This window comes from Epinephelus fuscoguttatus, linkage group LG22, assembly GCF_011397635.1.
Source record: "Epinephelus fuscoguttatus linkage group LG22, E.fuscoguttatus.final_Chr_v1".
Classification (NCBI taxonomy): domain Eukaryota; kingdom Metazoa; phylum Chordata; class Actinopteri; order Perciformes; family Serranidae; genus Epinephelus; species Epinephelus fuscoguttatus.
In genome coordinates this window covers 35,783,927-35,800,972 of record NC_064773.1, presented here as the reverse complement: position 1 = coordinate 35,800,972, position 17,046 = coordinate 35,783,927, and the positions used below count along the sequence as shown (strand labels likewise).

Genomic DNA, 17,046 nt, shown 5'->3' with positions numbered 1-17,046 from the left:
TTCACCTGCAAAAACTAATGAAAAACTAAACAATGATATTTGGTATTCAGTACTCGGTATTCGGCCAAATGTTTAATAATATTCGGCTTTGGCTTCGGCCACAAATTTTGGTTTGTTTGTGACGTTTACAAGCTTGTTGCTAACCAGCTGTTCGCTATTAGCTTTCATTTTAGCGTGTTCTTAACAAGCTGTTTGCTTACTTAACAAGCACTGTGGTCATAAAAAACATGCACGGGGAGATATCGCTCTTTATGCTGAAATGTGATGCACATTTATGCTTGTTGAACAAGCAGTACTTACACTGTTGGCCTTCACGCTCGCCTCCGCCGCTTGCTTCTCTCTCTCCCTCAGGTAGCGGCTCCTCCCCTCAGCCATCACAGAGTGATAGAGCCGGGGAGGGGACACAAACAGCTTGTTGGCGCTGCAGGGGAAAAAAGCCTGCAGCTATTGGCGCCTATCGGCTGCCACTTTTCACAGATAACAAGAATTTCAAAAACGTCCTATTGGCGCCGATTCATCGGCCAAACCAATAGATCGGTCGACCTCTATTTTCAATTACTAATAAATTTGGCCAGCTTCCTAGATATGAGAGCAGCTCCATCCAAAGTGGGATGAATGCCGTCTCTCCTTATCAGACCAGGTTTTCCCCAGAAAGTTTGACAATGATTAACGAAACCCACATTGTTTCCTGGACACCACCTGGACAGCCAGCGATTAAATGATGACATGCGGCTAAACATTGCCCACTCTGGCCCCAGGGATACGTTTGACTATGGCCGCTTGTGCTAAGAACATTAACATGTTTATAGTGAAGCTGATTTGTGTGCTTGTGTTTGAAACTGTTGCTCTTATGCCATCTTTAATGTACAGTATCTCACGTAAGTGAGTACACCCCTCCCATTTTTTGCAAATATTGTATTATATCTTTTTATGTGACAACACTATAGAAATGACACTTTGATATAACTTAAAGTAGTCAGTGTACAGCTTGTATAGTAATATAGATTTACCGTCCTCTGAAAGTTACTCAAAACACAGCCATCAACATCGAAACAGCTGGCAACATAAGTGAGTGCGCCCCACAGTGAACATGTCCACATTGTGCCTAAAGTGTCAATATTTTGTGTGCCAACCATTATTATCTAGCACTGCCTTAACCCTTTTGGGCATGGAATTCACCAGAGCTCACAGGTTCGTATTCGTATTTCGTATTCGTATTATTTATTTGCACAGTATTAAAACAATTGGTTTTAAAAACAACAACAACAACAACAACAACAAAAAACAGATTGTGCAGGTGAGATGAAAAACTCCTTAAAGGGTTATAAGTTATCTCACCTAAATATTCAATAAAACAAAAAGACAAAGATTTAAAATTCCCTTTAAAATAATCAATAAGATACACTATAGTACCAAAAATAGAAATAAAGTTGCTTCGGGAATCCTCTCCCACTCCTCCATGATGACATCATGGAGCAGATGGATGTGAAGACACCTTGCGCTACCCCACCTTCAGCTTGAGGTTACCCCACAGGTGCACAGGTGAGTTTAGGGCTGGATACATACTTGGCCAGTCCATCACCTTCACCTTCAGCTTCCTCAGCAAGGCAGTTGTCATCTTCTAGGTGTGTTTTGGGTCATTATCATGTTGGAAAACTGCTTTGCGGCTCAGTTTCCGAAGAGGGGCGATCATGCTCTGCTTGGAATTCATGTTTCCCTAAATGAACCGAGCTCCCCGGAGCCGGCAGAACTCATGCAGCCCCAAACCATGATGCTGCCACCACTATACTTGACTGTAAGCAAGGGACAGTTGTCTTGGTGCTCTTCACCAAGGTACCACACATGCTGAAAGAGCACCAAGACAACTGTCCCTTGCCTACAGTCAAGTATAGTGGTGGCAGCATCATGGTTTGGGGCGGCATGAGTGCTGCCACCACTATACTTGACTGTAGGCAAGGGTACCGATGGTGCTGGAAATGAGGCCCACCACAGTCGTGTCATTCGCAAACTTGTGTTTGGTGCTGTGGGTTGGCACACCGTCGTGGGTCAGTTTGAAGAGCAGTTATCCAGGTTTGTCCTTTAATTGGTCATCAGTCTATAGAGAGTCTGCAAGAGCATGGGAATTCCTTGTTGACTTCCAGTGTTAATTTTGACAGCTAATCTTGAGATGAAAATGCTTATTAGTTTTAGTCACATTTTAGTCATTTTTGTCCTTCATAGTTTCAGTCTAGTTTTAGTTTACGAAAATTCAAAATGTTCTAGTTGAAAAAATGTTTTAGTCAACTTTTAGTCACTCTGTTTTCTACACGTTTTTTCAATCTTTAAACTAATCCAGTGAGGCTAATTCATGTATCAGAAATGAGAATTAAGGTGACAGGTTGTACAAAAAATTTAATTTAGACATTTTTTTCTACAACTACAAATAATTTCTGCACACTTACAAACTGTCATTTCTCCAGCAGTTTTGACAGGTTTAATGGCTGATTTATGAGCACACACTTACCGATCATCATTTACAGTTTTCAAAATAACTTCAATAAATCCTGAATTCTTTCTTAATCTGTAACATGTTAGTCTGGAGGTTGAAACTTGTGTCCTCTCACAGAGTTGGTGATTAAAACTAAACTTTCATCTCCGTCAGAGAAAACGGATCTGAGTTCAGGCTGTTTATTCACAGCACAGCTACACACACAGATAACTAAGCCTCCGACCTGCCTGTCAAACCGCTTCAGCCCATAAACCTTTTCCAGTCCAGACTTACTGGAGTCCTGCAGGGATCAGCTGTGAAGTCCAGTGGCCGGTGGTTGCAGATTTCTCCTCTATCACTATCTCAGCATTAGTGACACTCACTTGACCACCCAGTGAAGAGCTAGGGGGCCAAAATGTCAGAGGTCTTGGGAGCAGTAATCCAGAGTTTGTATGGGCCTTCGTTTTTGTACAAAGCAAGAATTACGGTTTGGCTGAAATAGGCTCAGGAAGAAATATTGTAAGGGGGCTTGAATACATGAAACCTGTTTGTAAAGCTGCAATAAATATTCATAGTAATATGAATTTACTAAATATAAATAAACATCAAGTTAGTTGAGCTCACCATTACCAAACAGTCTAAAAACCACACGAAAATAGTCAAGAGATAGAGCCAAGAACTAAGAAAAACAACTGGGAAAGGTATTTTTAAAACAGCTGGCATTATTTTTTTTTCACTAAAACACAGTTTTAGCAGGTCTATTCATAATTCTGTGCTGCGAGTCCCTAGCCATCCTCCTTCCATCTTTGTCTTGCTTTATATACTCTACAGTAGCAATAAATCTAACTTTACCAATCACCGTGGTGATTTCTTTTGCTCTTTGTGAATTAGTTGGGAATGGCTGCCTAAATGCTGCAGGGATAACATTATCTATAGCCTGTGTTGCTCCTTATTTTCATCTAGTTTTACCTAATGACACATAGGAGTGAAGTCGGCCTACGTTATTGGACATGTTTGAAGTATTCTCACGGATGAACCCTACTGTGTAGGGACATAATGTTGTTTTTCAATCTACCACTCTGTTTCTCTATCATCCTAATAATTCACAGAGAAACCAAAGTGGCTCCAAACAGCAGACCTGTAGGTTATCAGAGGATTTTCTATTTCTGGTCTGTTAATGGTGTTACTAACCATCTTGTAATGAGCTAGCTTAGCATAGCTGCCTCACAATTTGTCTCATTGGAATAGAATGTTCTATTTTGGGGGTGGAAGGGGCAGATAGCATGCTGCCTCTTCCATCGTGTGGGCTGACTTGTTGAGTGCAGTGGCACTGAAAACATAGTAAACACAGTTTAAGCTGTAGATTTCATTCTTTTGATTTAATAGGATAGTTGAACTTATAGTTGTGATTGTAATAAGTACTAAACCAGTCATAAATCATGCTATGTGTTGCCCATATCATTGAATAATAGACATTTGTTACTAAAGAAATCCAAGTTTTCTGTGAGAGTAGGCTTGTGCTAGCATTCCTTTTCTGTCAGAACTCTCTCTCTCTCTCTCTGTCGCTCTGTCTCTCTCTGTCTTTGTTTGTGCGTGTGTGTCAGTGGGAGCCAGCCTGCCGTCCTCTCCTCAAGTCTAAAAACCCAAGAGATATCTCTTTGCCGCTTCTCTCTTGACATCTCTCTCTCTCCCCCTCTGAGTGTGAGTGTGAGTGTGAGTGCGTGTCCTCTGTGCCTCTCTTCCCTGGCTTTGACTGTTTGATGTTTGCTCCCTGCTTCACTGAGTACTCCCTAAAGCCTTCACCAGCTTCTTGTGTGTGTGTGTGTGTGTGTGTGTGTGTGTGTGTGTGTGTGTGTGTGTGTCCAGAACACAGATGTATCTGACTTTGACTGTCTTTTTGCTTGACCACTGACATCCTCAAAATATGCGATTGGATTGAATTAAATTATTATGCAGTAAATAACTTATTGCACTTGGGACACACAACTGCTTACACGCACACCTCCCAGTCAGCTGGTGTGTTTTTAAAACCCTGCCCCTCTGTGTGACTTGTGCTGTGTGTGTGGAAGGGGTTTGTGGGTGCAGCAGTTATGAACTGATTAGTAGCAGCAGAGATACAGAAGATTGTATTCATGCATGATGAGCACAGCTGATGAAGGATGGTGATGTGCTCTATCCCAGGGGGGAGGACACACACAGGATGACCGCATAGCGACACGTTCAGTAACCACAGGCAGTCATGGAAGCAGCTGGCAGGCTCTTCACTGCAAACATGAATGATGGCGAGCGGAGCAAAATAATGCATTTCATTCTGAACTTGTAACTTCACATTTAGAGTAGTGTGTGTCAGTGAGACTGAAGTCACCACAAAAAACATTAACACTGGTCATATGATTAAACACTGAATGCTCCATGTTTGTGGTTTCCTGACTAGTTGTCAGTTTCATACAACAGTAACACTGATGTCATTGTTCCATAAAGCCTGTTACTGAGGATGTCAGGGGTGATGGTTAGACACAGGTGTTGTGTGCATTTGGTCTTCTACTCACAGCCAACAATAGTTTCTTCTAACCCTGACCACATTGTTTCTGTAAATTGTCTGAGCATATTTATGCTCTCTAGAAGATAAGATTGATGTAGCTGCTGATGCTGCTTTTGGGCCTTTTCCGCTTCAGGAACTTTATGACATGTAACCATGGAGCTTCCTGTTATGTGTAACTGATAAGAACCTGTCTAGGTTCAAGGTTCTGCCTTTTGCAGGCTGCAAAACGCAAGGTGCACGGCACTGCCTCTTTTTTGTAAATTGAATGCCACTAGTAAAAAAAACGCATGCTGGGCCTTTTTATTGTTGCCAGGCAACCACCCCATCACCTCCTTACCCTAACCTTTCTCTGTAACCAATCTGCCTTTCTTTTTTTTTTTTTCTTGGATCACAGTAGTTAGTAGTTAGTAGCTAGTTCCTAAAATTTACAGGCAGAGGGTACTTGCTGTAGCTCTGGTTGAGGGTGAGAGGCTGTTAGCAAATAGTTTGTTGGTACATGAGACCCTTTGTTGGGACATGAGACCTTAAAAAAGAGGGCGGATCACAGGGAGTACCACCAGTTGGTCCAGGACCTTCACCCCCATGATGGCCGTTTCAAGTACTGCACTTGTATGCTTCCACGCCTGCTGTGCTCTATTGGAATGGGGGGTAACTGTGGTTTTAAAGCCATATAGCTATAGATATCCATCAACTGCTACCACCAGTTTCTCCTCCGTTGTTTACCAACTGTAAACTTGTTGTCATGACCACTACAAAAGGCTCACCTCTCAAATCATCCAATTGTATAAGCTTAGTTTTCTGGTCGAGGTGGCGTACGACAGGTCAAGCTCCTATGAAATTTGGGGCACCTTTTGCTGGATCATGAGGCAAACTACCTCAAACAGCCTGCTGCGCTTATAGATTGTATATTTTAAAATCGGACAGATCATTATAGTTCAAAAATTAACCGTGTTTGAACAAACAGTGGAATGTTGAATAAAATACGACAGTCTTAATGTAAGCAGGGTTTCTGAATGACAGAGATGCTGCATTTGTGGTCACTGAGCAGTAAAGGCAGACTTTTTCTTTCAGTCTGTAGTAAGGTGCTGAGAGTGTGGGTAAGCAGCATACATGTCTTTATTTATTTATTTTATTTTACCTTTATTTAACCAGGTGAGTCAGTTGAGAACAGTTTCTCATTTACAATGACGACCTAGGCAAGAGGCAGCACAGAGAGTCACACACATTCAGTCACAGTGAAACAATCAATCGGACACAGTATATAAAAAACACACAACACATAACAAAAGTATGAGCTAAAAGTGGTAGCGCTGGTCCAGAGAAGTTAACAACATGTGTTTTAACTTCTCACAGATTATTGTTGGGAGTGTGTTTTGGAAAGAGGAGAATGGGATGAATGTGTTAAGTTTAAGCTTTTGCTGCAGATGATTCCAGTCACTAACGGCAGCAAATTGAAATGATTGACGGCCAAAGGAGGTACGGGCTTTTGGAATGACAAGGTTAGTGTAACTGCTGGAGCGTAGGTTACGGTTGATGTTGCTGATACGGAGTAGTGAGCCGAGATATGAAGGGGTGTTTCCAGTGATGGTCTTGTAGATGAAGTGATACCAGTGGAACAGTCTACGGGAGTGATGTAAATTATACAATCTAGCCAGTTGAGAAGTGAGTACAGGTTACAGTGATGGGTGTTAAAAGGAGCACCTGTAACAACGCAGATGGCAGTGTGGTAGATGACGTCCAGTTTATTGAGAAGAGCTTTGGAGTTATTTCACCATAATCAAGGAGGATTGTCATTTTAACCAGAGTGTACTTTGCAGAATGGGTGAAAGATGCTTTGTTACAGAACAGAAAACCAATTCTAGATCTGACTTTGGAAGGCAGTGTGTTAATGTGCACATCAAAGGAGGGTGAACTGTCGAGCCAGATACCCAGATATTCATAGGAATTGACAAATTGGAGGTCTGATCCGTCCAGGGAAGAGATTTTGAGAGGACAGGTGATAAGTGGTAGATTCTGGTTCAATATCATGCATTTTGTTTTGTTGGTGTTTAAGTGAAGGCGAAGTTTGGAGAAAGCGCGTTGGATGTTGTTGAAGCTAATTTGCAAGGAAGTCAGGGCAGTGTCCAGGGAGGGACTGGATGTTTACAAGATGGTGTGTCGTCGTGCTGTGGCCGTGCTGCGGCCATGCTGCCTGCTCTCTCCGGTTTTATGCAAGGCTCGGCTCCTTTCAAAGACTCATTGCGAAGCACTCCTCCGGGGTTTTTTCGGACCTAATTGTATTGTGGAGTTTTGCACAGCAGCGACCGAATCTTTGCTCTCAAACCACAAAAAAATGTGATGGCACAACAGTCTCCTTCAGTACATTATTCTATGCTTTCGTTTGATTTTCACATTGACATCCTGTTTAATTTGTCTTCTGATTAAATCGGAACCGCTGAAACAAGCCTCTGCAAGTAATTGGTTGCTGGCAGACACTCTGTGCTGCAATAAAATGGTTAATCAGCAGTGCCGTGCACTGTAGAGCCGATGCGCTGCTGGTTCTGCCGGCCTGAATAGAATATAATGTCTACTGTTTGTACAGCATTTATAAACTGAGCTGACTAGTGATGCACGGGTCGACCCATAACCCACGGGACCCGCAAATGGACCTGTGGGTCGGGCAGCAGTGATCGTCTGTTAAATCGGTCTGTAAATGATATTTTGACATTATTGGCTATTACTGTCATGGCATCCGAAGGTACTGATGCGTTGAGCAGGTGACAGTCTGTGGCTGTTTTCAAAACACACTTGTGTCATGCACTCCAAAAGTAACTTGTTGAAACTTTAAACAATAATTTATTGTACAAAATGGGGGAAACAAACGTTGACAAAAACGGTTCCATAATTCATATTAAATTCAAAAGATAACGAAAAAACAGCTACAAGCTAGAGGGAATAGTGATAAAGTGGTAAAACCTGGCATTGATCCACAGCCTCAGACGGATGCGCTCAAGCGTGCAGTGCACAAGCTCCGTTGGTAGGCGATACTATATTTTCACATTTTTAACAATGCAATTTAAAAGTTTGAATTTTTATTGATAACCTACATTTACCAACAACAAAAAGACTACATTTAGCACCAAAAAAATGTAAAAAAAAAAATAAAAAAATAAAAAAATAAAAAATAATAATAAAAAAAAGTAAATAAAAAAAAATGAATATCAAATACCAAATTTTCATAATGAATATCTACCCATAGAAACGAATATTTGACTAAAATACCACTAAAATAGCATTTTAAGTCTTGTGTGTGATTTATCCTTTAGGGATTTATACTTAGGGATTTATTTTGGCTACATATGAGCAGAGGAAATCTCCACTCGTCGCTAGGCTAGGCCATGTAAAATGCCATAGACTGGCACTAATAACATGTTTATTTATTTTTTTTAATATACTTTATTAATCCCCCTGAGGGGAAATTAAATTTTTTTACTCTTTATGTCATTAACACACACATGCACAAACAGGACCTATACATGCACAAGGTGAAGAGATGTCAGAGTGAGGGGGCTGCCTTGGTCGGGCACCCCGGGCGGTTGGGGGTTTTGGTGCCTTGCTCAAGGGCACCTCGGCAGTGCCCAGGAGGTGAAGTGGCACCTCTCCAGCCATCAGCCAACGCTCCATATTTGGTCTGGATGGGCACTCTGAACAGGCGACTCTCCAGTTCCCAACCCAAGTCCCTATGGACTGAGCTACTGCTGCCCCGTCTAGTATAAGACATTTGTTTTGTCAGTGAATGTTGTGAGTTGTAATAGAGCCAAATTATGTACCGTTACCTTTGTCACATGTTGCTGTTGTCCCTGGTTTTATATGAGAAGAGGAAAAGATCGCTAGATGCTAGGCTAATTTATACAATGTAAAATGCCATAGATTAAAGATTAAAAGATTAAAGATGAAAGTTCCACTGATTGTCACACCTGAGTGTGTGAGGAGCAGCGGTGCTGCGCTCGGGAATCATGTGGTGATCTAGCCCCCCAGTTCCAACCCCTGATGCTGAGTGCCAAGCAGGGAGGCAATGGGTCTCATTTTTATAGTCTTTGGTATGACCCAGCCGGGGATCAAACCCACGACCTCCCAGTCTCAGGGCGGACACTCTACCACTAGGCAACTGAGCTGGCTGACTTGTGCTGATAATGTTAGCATGTTGTATTGGTAGGGGAAATGTGTCCAGATAAAGACAAGTGTTTGTCTGTCAGTTCTGCGAGTTATAGTGAAGTCAATTACTTAATCATGACAGTGTATTTCATTTCAATGTGGATGTTTTGGACAAGACATTTTGTTTCCATAGCTGACATACCACAGGTACATTTTAGTTAATACATCGGTTGAAAATTGAATACATATTGTGATGTACTGTAATATAAAGTTCCTATATTGCCAAAAATGACCTTGGTTCTCTTGACATTGCTTGTTTTATTGACATTTTGACTCTTATGAATAATTGGCACTGTCTATGTGAGTTGGAGGCCGACAGCAAGAGCCCAAGGTCCCGTTCATCGCTGCTTGCAGCTTTAATTGTTTTTGAAATTGTTTCTATTAAACCATATTTAATGTGTGTTTTGAATCAACTATATAAAGTTTGATTTGAACTAAGCTTTACAGCTCTTCACACAGTCCTCCACCGCCGAGGTAGTGTTTTGGAGGTGTAACTGCAGAGTGACACAGACACACCACCGCAGAAGTAAAAATAACTTGCAGATTTTTTTTTTTCCACGACTGATCTATTAGTTGAAGATTAGGTGCGACTTTAGTTGACCAAGATGTTCTTTGGTTGACTACAGCCTTACTCTCCACCTTTATGAGGGATTTATACTTGTGCAGCAGTCCCTACACCTACACTGTAGCCTACGCATGTGATCATTTATACTTTTGGGGTGGTGTCTGTGTCACTTTGCAGTCACGCTTCCAAAACACTAGTCCTTAGAGGGTTTACTGTGATGTGCTGTAAAGTTTAGTTGATTGAAAACACACCCAAAACACACTTTAAACAGGGCTTTATAGTGACAGTTTCAAAACGTTACACACGTTCACGTTACAAAATTTGGCTCCATTACAATTCACAAGATTCACCAACAAAACAACTGTCTTATACTAAACACATTTTCAAAGCAAATGTGACATGCTTACCTTATTAGCACAAGTCTATGGCATTTTACATTGCATGAATTAGACTAGCGATGAGTGGAGATTTCCTCTGCTCATATGAAGCCAGGAAAAATTCTGAAGTATAAATCCCAAAGGATACAACACACACAAGACTTAAAGCAACACAATGGAGGATTGTGCTTTTTACCTCACAGGGTCCCCCTACAGAAGAAAAACGGTATTGTCTGTTACAACTGTTGCAAAAATCTTTCTGCGTGTGCATTTGTTGACAAGCCAACGATACCGGTGAACTTCCTGATGCTGGCCGTGTAATGCTTGATCATCATGTCTGCAGAAGAGACTAAAGTAGCCTTAAAGCATTTTGTACATACATTTTGTACATACATGGCCGATTGCTTCATTTATTTATTCATTTTCGAAACTCAGAAATGAGTTGCTCTCTGGATGTCAGAGCTGACCTCCTCCTCACACACACACACACAAACTCAACAAAGTGAAGTCAGACAACAGCAGAGAGGCCGCAGTGCAGATGAAGGGAATATAACTTCAAGAGTACTCTAGTTGACGACAACTATGCTTGTTACTGTAAGTAAGTGCGATAAAAACACTGCCAGCCAAGCCAGTACTTTATCAATACATGTGATCAGCATGTAGAAAGCCAGATTTCAATCTGCTCTGTCCGCAGTCTCCAATTCACCGCTATTATGATTTACGATCGCAGTCGACACAAGCACATAGCGCTTGCGGTGCTAACAGCAAACTGTTAAAGACAAACTAAAATGAAAGCTGTCTGTATGTAGGCTAACACTTAATCTTAAAATGTACCTGAGGCAGCCGACCTGTCTCCTAAGTAGAGGGTAACAGCAGTAACAGCACCAGGTCACCATCGGTTGGGCATCCCTCCTCCTCTTTGAGCTCTCACCAGCGTGTGAAAGCTGGGCCAATATTAATCCTTGTTGGAGCTATTGTTTTACCACGTCTAACTTCGTTCACCTTGGTTAGGTTACGCTACTCTAAAGAGAGGAGGGGGATATGACGTATGCTGTAAAGCAGCTATCTTTTGTTGTCCTTTTTGTGTCCAGGTTCCTACCCGAACCCAAAACTGCATAGTGGCAGTGCAAGCAAAACAGACGCTATCAAGAAATGACGGAGGTGTCATCCAACCTATTGTGAATTGATGTACCATCACAAGGATCTTGGATATATATTTAGAGGGCTCAGAAAACTCCATTGTGTTGCTTTAAAATGCCATTTTTTGTGGAGGCTTTATTGTTTTCACAATTTATTGTTTCTTATCTGTGAAATAAAAGTAAATAAAAGCTTCCACTGCGGGAAATGGTTTCAGCTTACAAAAATAGGACAGGAGGTCTGCATTGCTGTAACGTGTAGTTATATTTCTAGGGAGCTGCACGTCAGGCTATGGTGTAGGCTCTACATCGACGCAGAGCCTACAACGTAGGTACGGCGTAGATTCAATACAGATGTATAAATCTCGCATTAGGCTTTCTCCACAGGCCCAAGGAAAAGCAGTGAAGCCCCAGAACAGAGCCATAACACCAAACATAATACTGCAAATGGAAATAAAGTGGTCCTGACTGAACTAAATTTTGCTTAAATCATGCTTTAGGATTTTATGAGACAAAGTGTCGATTGACAGATAAATGAATAAATCCTTCCTTCTGTTCTTGTTGAAGTGCACTCTGTGCTCCCTTTGGTCAGATTCATGTAACACATCATAGAAGTTGTCAAACCAAAGTCCAGTCTCACCATAAGAATATCTGTCCAACAGTTTTGCATTGTGGGATGTACCACTGCAATCTCTTAGGGGCAGTGGGGCTGTTGAATACTAAAATGCATTTAAGAGTCTCTGCTCTGTTCTCTCCATGTGTAAACTGGTTTCTGTATCTTGTCTGTTGTTGTTTTTTTTCCTCATTGTTAAGTGCCAGCTTCAGAAATAAGCTCTTGCAGTGACACTTAAACCTTTTACTGTTGATGTTTTGAGCTGATGAAACATTTCATCTATCAGTGGCCCTCAAATGGCGGACCGCGAGCCGCCTATTTGTGGACCTTCACTGTGTGTTTTGGTTTGGTCAGCATGTGTAAATGGGCTGTAATCTCCATGCCAATGATGCACTGATAGGCTGTTTGCGAGAACGGTACTCTATTACTTTCACTTTTGAAATGGTATGCTTATGGATACTTTGTCAGTAGTATCCTAGATTGAATGAAAATGGCATGTTCCAAGAAAAGAAAGGTCTTGAAAGGTTTTGTTTTATTTGAGTATTCATTTGAATTTATGTCAAAATGGAAATGGTATTTTATTTTGTTTTATTTTAGTATGAATTTTTATTTTGTTCTTTTGAAACAAACAGGGTCTGGCTTGGTGGGTTGTGATTTAGCCTGCACGTGTGGAGTTGGAAGGAGAGGAGAGGTTTTCACCGCAGAGCTGTGCTACAGAGCCTCATGATACTCCAGCCATCTACTCACACACAGACAGATGAATAAAGAATAAACAAGAAGGATGTAGCAATACAATGAAAGAATCGTAGTGTAACCTGGAACCGACACTGAGAAGAGAGAGGGGCTCGTGATCATGTCATACTACAACGGCGGTCTCTGCCTGTTATTCTCTTCCATTTTCAGTGTGTGTACATGTCTTTCTCTCTCTCCTGTGTGTATGTGTGTGTGTGTGTGTGTCTTTGGCTTAGCTCTGCAGCTGCTCAGTGCTTTGGGAACACCATGAAATAAACAGTTAGAGTAACATGAACGTAGCCTTGTTGCTTCCCGCCCACCAGAAAACACAACTTAATACATCCACTGTAGCAACTGATTCTGACTCCCTGTGTAAAACTGAATGATGCTCAGCAACACAGTGAGGCTCTGAAGAAGTGCCTTTTTCCTTGATGTGTGTATGTGTGGAAGTGTGTTGGTGAGTGTGCACACATGTAGAAAAAGCACAGATTTTATCCTGTAAACCTAAATTTCTTTTTATTCCACGATTAAGTAACATTGTTTTCTTTTGAATGTAACATTGATATAAGTCCAAATTAAAGGCTAGATTGTGAACACAACAAAGATGAAAGACACAGATGTAAAAATGGATCCCTGGACTTTTGTAGAATCAGTATTGAATTATCCCTCAGAACTAGCCCACAGTATTGAATTATCCCACAGAAAAACATTGTTGCTGGAATTGTTGTTTTACCCAGTCCTGATGTAAGTAACTGTATGTATGCTGGAGGTGTGGAGTAAAATAGGCTCTATACTTATGCATTTAATCAATACTGCACCTATATCTCTACCCAGAGCCTACGCTATATCCTACTCTGTAGACTGAAGTGCATGTCCCCAGAAATGTAACTGTACGTCAGGATGACACAGACCTCCTGTTTGTTTTTGTAGGCTGAAAACCATTTCCCTCAGTGGAAACCAAGCTTATACTTACTTTTATTTCACAGATAAGAAACAACAACAACAAACAATAAAGCCCCCACATGATGGCATTTTAATTTTTGGGTGTAAGGTTTTCTATGTACTTCTGCTGCTGCACAACAACTTGCCCCTTGTGGGATAATAAAGATTTCTTGAACTTGAACTTGAAGAAACACTCTGCTAGCAGCTAGGCTAATTTTTATACAACGTAAAATGAAAACAGTCCATGCCAGTGGGGGTCCCAGACCTTGTGAATGTACATGAGTGAGTAATGTAAGTGCCAAGTATAGTGAAGACGGCACAGTAGGGCTGTGCAATATCATCTTGTTCACAGTAGTGCCAGTATAATTTTTATTTTGATATGAAAAATTCATATCGTGATACTTTTGACTGTTACCAATGGCAAAAACAAGCACGGCTGAAAACAAAATCATTACAGACTGGTTCCACCACCCTTCCCGCCCACCCAATTTGGGCTTTTGCCCCCTTAAATTATGTTGTTGCCCAGCCATGTTTCCCCCCTGATGCCACCTGACGCCGATACGAATAACAGCTATCAAAGGCATATTATGCCAACATGGAAGGATGGCATTTTTTGTTGGTGACTGATGCCAGAAGTCACTGACCAAGTGCCAGTGTTTGACAACTTCGCTTTCAGACTAGGTGGATCCAATATACTTTTTGTCAAAAAAGAAGAGACGTTAGACTTGTACTTTGCTTTCTGATCAGTAAGTCATAAAGAACAAGATAAGGTCAAATAGTATATGGGCTTTTGTGTGATCCTGTCTTTCCTCTATCCAAAACTGCCATTTCAACCACAGCTGCCTAGTCAGCTAGCTAGCTTGCGGATTCCACAATGCTTTTATGCAACCTGATCTCACAGAAATACGTGAAATGACCATGACCTCTTAACACCGCATTCCAAGGTGGCAGCACGTAATGGGTTGAAATTACATGCTGCCACCACAAAAACAATGCCAATGTAAAGTCAATTAGGGTCCTCTCCCGTGGTGGATACACGGATTCCCTGATTCAATCACATCACGTCAACCTCGTTTTCCTCAATGATATCTTTAACATTCCTGTATACACACAAAAACACGGAAGTGTTCTTGATATTAAAACGGCAAATACATTCCTCTGTTATAATTTCCCACCAATAATAGTAATAATGATAATAACGTGATAGTTCGGCTGTTCTAGATATTTGTTATAGCCTATTCAAATATTCAATCACAAAAACGCCGTTTCTAGAGAACTTGCTAAAATATCTGAAATGAACCATCATGCCTCCTTTTTCTTAACATATTTCATCTAGGTGCAGTGTCATTATTAGTTCAGCTTTACTAGACATTTGATATATTCAGTAGATGTATCTTTTTACGACCCTGTTTTACAACAAGCCGCAAAAAACCTACCGTCCCAAAAACGCCGTTTTTAGAGTACTATCTAAAATAACTACGATTAGCCAACATCCTTGCTTTTTTTCTTAACATAGTTCATCTAGGTGCAGTGTAATAACTACTTCGGCTTTACTAGATATTAGATTTATTCAGTAGATCTATCTTTTACAACCCTATTTTACAAGCAGCAAACAAACCTACTGTCCCAAAAACGCCGTTTCTAGTGTATTAGCTAAAATATCGAAAATTAGCAGACATCTTTACTTTTTCCTTACCATAGTTCATCTAGGTGGAGTGTAATAACTAGTTCGGCTTTACTTGATATTAGATATATTCAGTAGATATATCTTTTTACAACCCTATTTAGAACCCTACTTTGCAAATCAGAAGAACTACAACTATGTTGCTGATATGTATCAAACTGCATGGCGTGGTCCCAGGGAATTGTAGTTTTTTAAAAATCTAAGTGTTTTTCCCAGATTTGGAAGTTGTAAATACTGAATTGAGAGTACACTGTGGACTTTAAGGGGATGGTAAACACATTTGTGAAATCAGATTTTAAATATCTAATTTCTAAATGGGTGAAAATTAATTTTATCCATATTTTATCCATATCTGACAGCACCTCAGTTGTTGACTACACTCACATGATAGCTGAGGTCAAGAGCTCTCTATAACCGTTGGTCCCATGTCTGTACCTTTAGTTGCTGAGTTATAAGCCCTCAAACATGCACTGAGGTCAAGGTTCAAAGGTCAATGGCTGAAAGCATGAGCCATGTAGAATCTTCATACTGACATATGTTACTCTCCAGGTTGAGACCTTTCCAATGATGTATTTGGTTTAGCTCTACGACAAAGTTTAGATTTTTTCATTTTTTGGACACAAGCCATGCCAGGTGTAGTTTCAGAGAGCACTTTGAAGGCCCAGTGTATAAAATGAGTTTTGTTTGTTTCTTTGCTTGTTTTTTCTTTTTTTACTGTAGATAGTTACTAAAATGAGTCATCCTCAGACAATACAATACTACTAAAAAGTAAAACCAATAATAACAATAATGAAATAAGCAAAAATAATATTAAAATCATATTGAAATTTTAAAATCTATTTACAGAGTGGAATGGTAGCCTAATAGATAACTTAGATAATATTTATTATTGTTTAGACACTTTATTATTGCTTAGATACTATTTAGCCTATTATTGTATTTACTTTTAGCATGTTCTACTTTTGAGTAATTTCCGAGAAGTTATGATAAAAAAAAAATAAAAAATTACAGACTATAGGAGACAACCTCTTCAATGTCTCACGTTAATTAATTAACACTATTTGTCGGCTTTTTATAATGCCTTTTTTTTTTTTTTTTTTTTTGGCTGCTGTCTCCAGTTGAGAGTGGTGATTTGCTAAATACATTCTACAATAATAATTAGATTAACATTTGGTCTATAATATTGTTGGCTATATTACGCATTTTAATAAAAAAAACGGAAGACTAAAAGAAATAAACACCGAAATAATTACTTTTTTTTTATTGATACTCTTCTCTGAGACACACACACACACACACACACACACACATTGAACATGCGAATGAATGAATGAATGAATGAATGAATGAATGAATGAATGAACATTGGAAGTGGTTCGGCCACAGTCCCGCCGGCTGGCGTCGTCACATTGAGATTACATTTGTTTTTTATTACTAACAAAATATTTTATATTGACCGTATGAATGGTTTCGTTTTCAAATAAATATTTGGAAATGAAAATATGCTTTGGTGTACTTTTACAGAGTTTTGCAATATGTATATAGCCTACCTGTATCAAAATGTATAATTTTCAGCAGCAGTTTGTGTGACAGCTGCCACGGTCGGAGGTATAACCAGCGGGGCAGCCGCTGGTTCTGTGGCGCTGGCTTGGGGTCCGCTCTCCCCTGGTGGAATGGAGGGTGGCCGGGTTGCCAGGGGCAGACGGCTCCATGTGATGGTGTTTCCTCTCTGGTTCTTCCGTGCTCAGCCTTATTTTTATCTTCTTATTTATTTATTTATTAGTGGCGTTTGGA

General features: G+C 40.4%; 1 protein-coding gene across 15 annotated transcripts in view; it reads left to right on the top strand.

Moving 5' to 3' along the window:
- Positions 1–17,046, top strand: part of LOC125882978 (pleckstrin homology domain-containing family A member 5-like) — a 603,488-nt gene that overhangs the window by 18,273 nt on the left and 568,169 nt on the right. Inside the window, exon 4 of one of the 15 annotated variants that reach the window (XM_049567046.1) lies at positions 12,527–13,792. The exons of the other annotated variants lie outside the window; for them this stretch is intronic. Coding sequence (XP_049423003.1) covers positions 12,527–12,548 — 22 coding nt within the window. The 3' untranslated portion in view covers positions 12,549–13,792. Of the gene's footprint in view, positions 1–12,526; positions 13,793–17,046 lie in introns of those variants that run through there. 15 annotated transcript variants of the gene reach the window in all.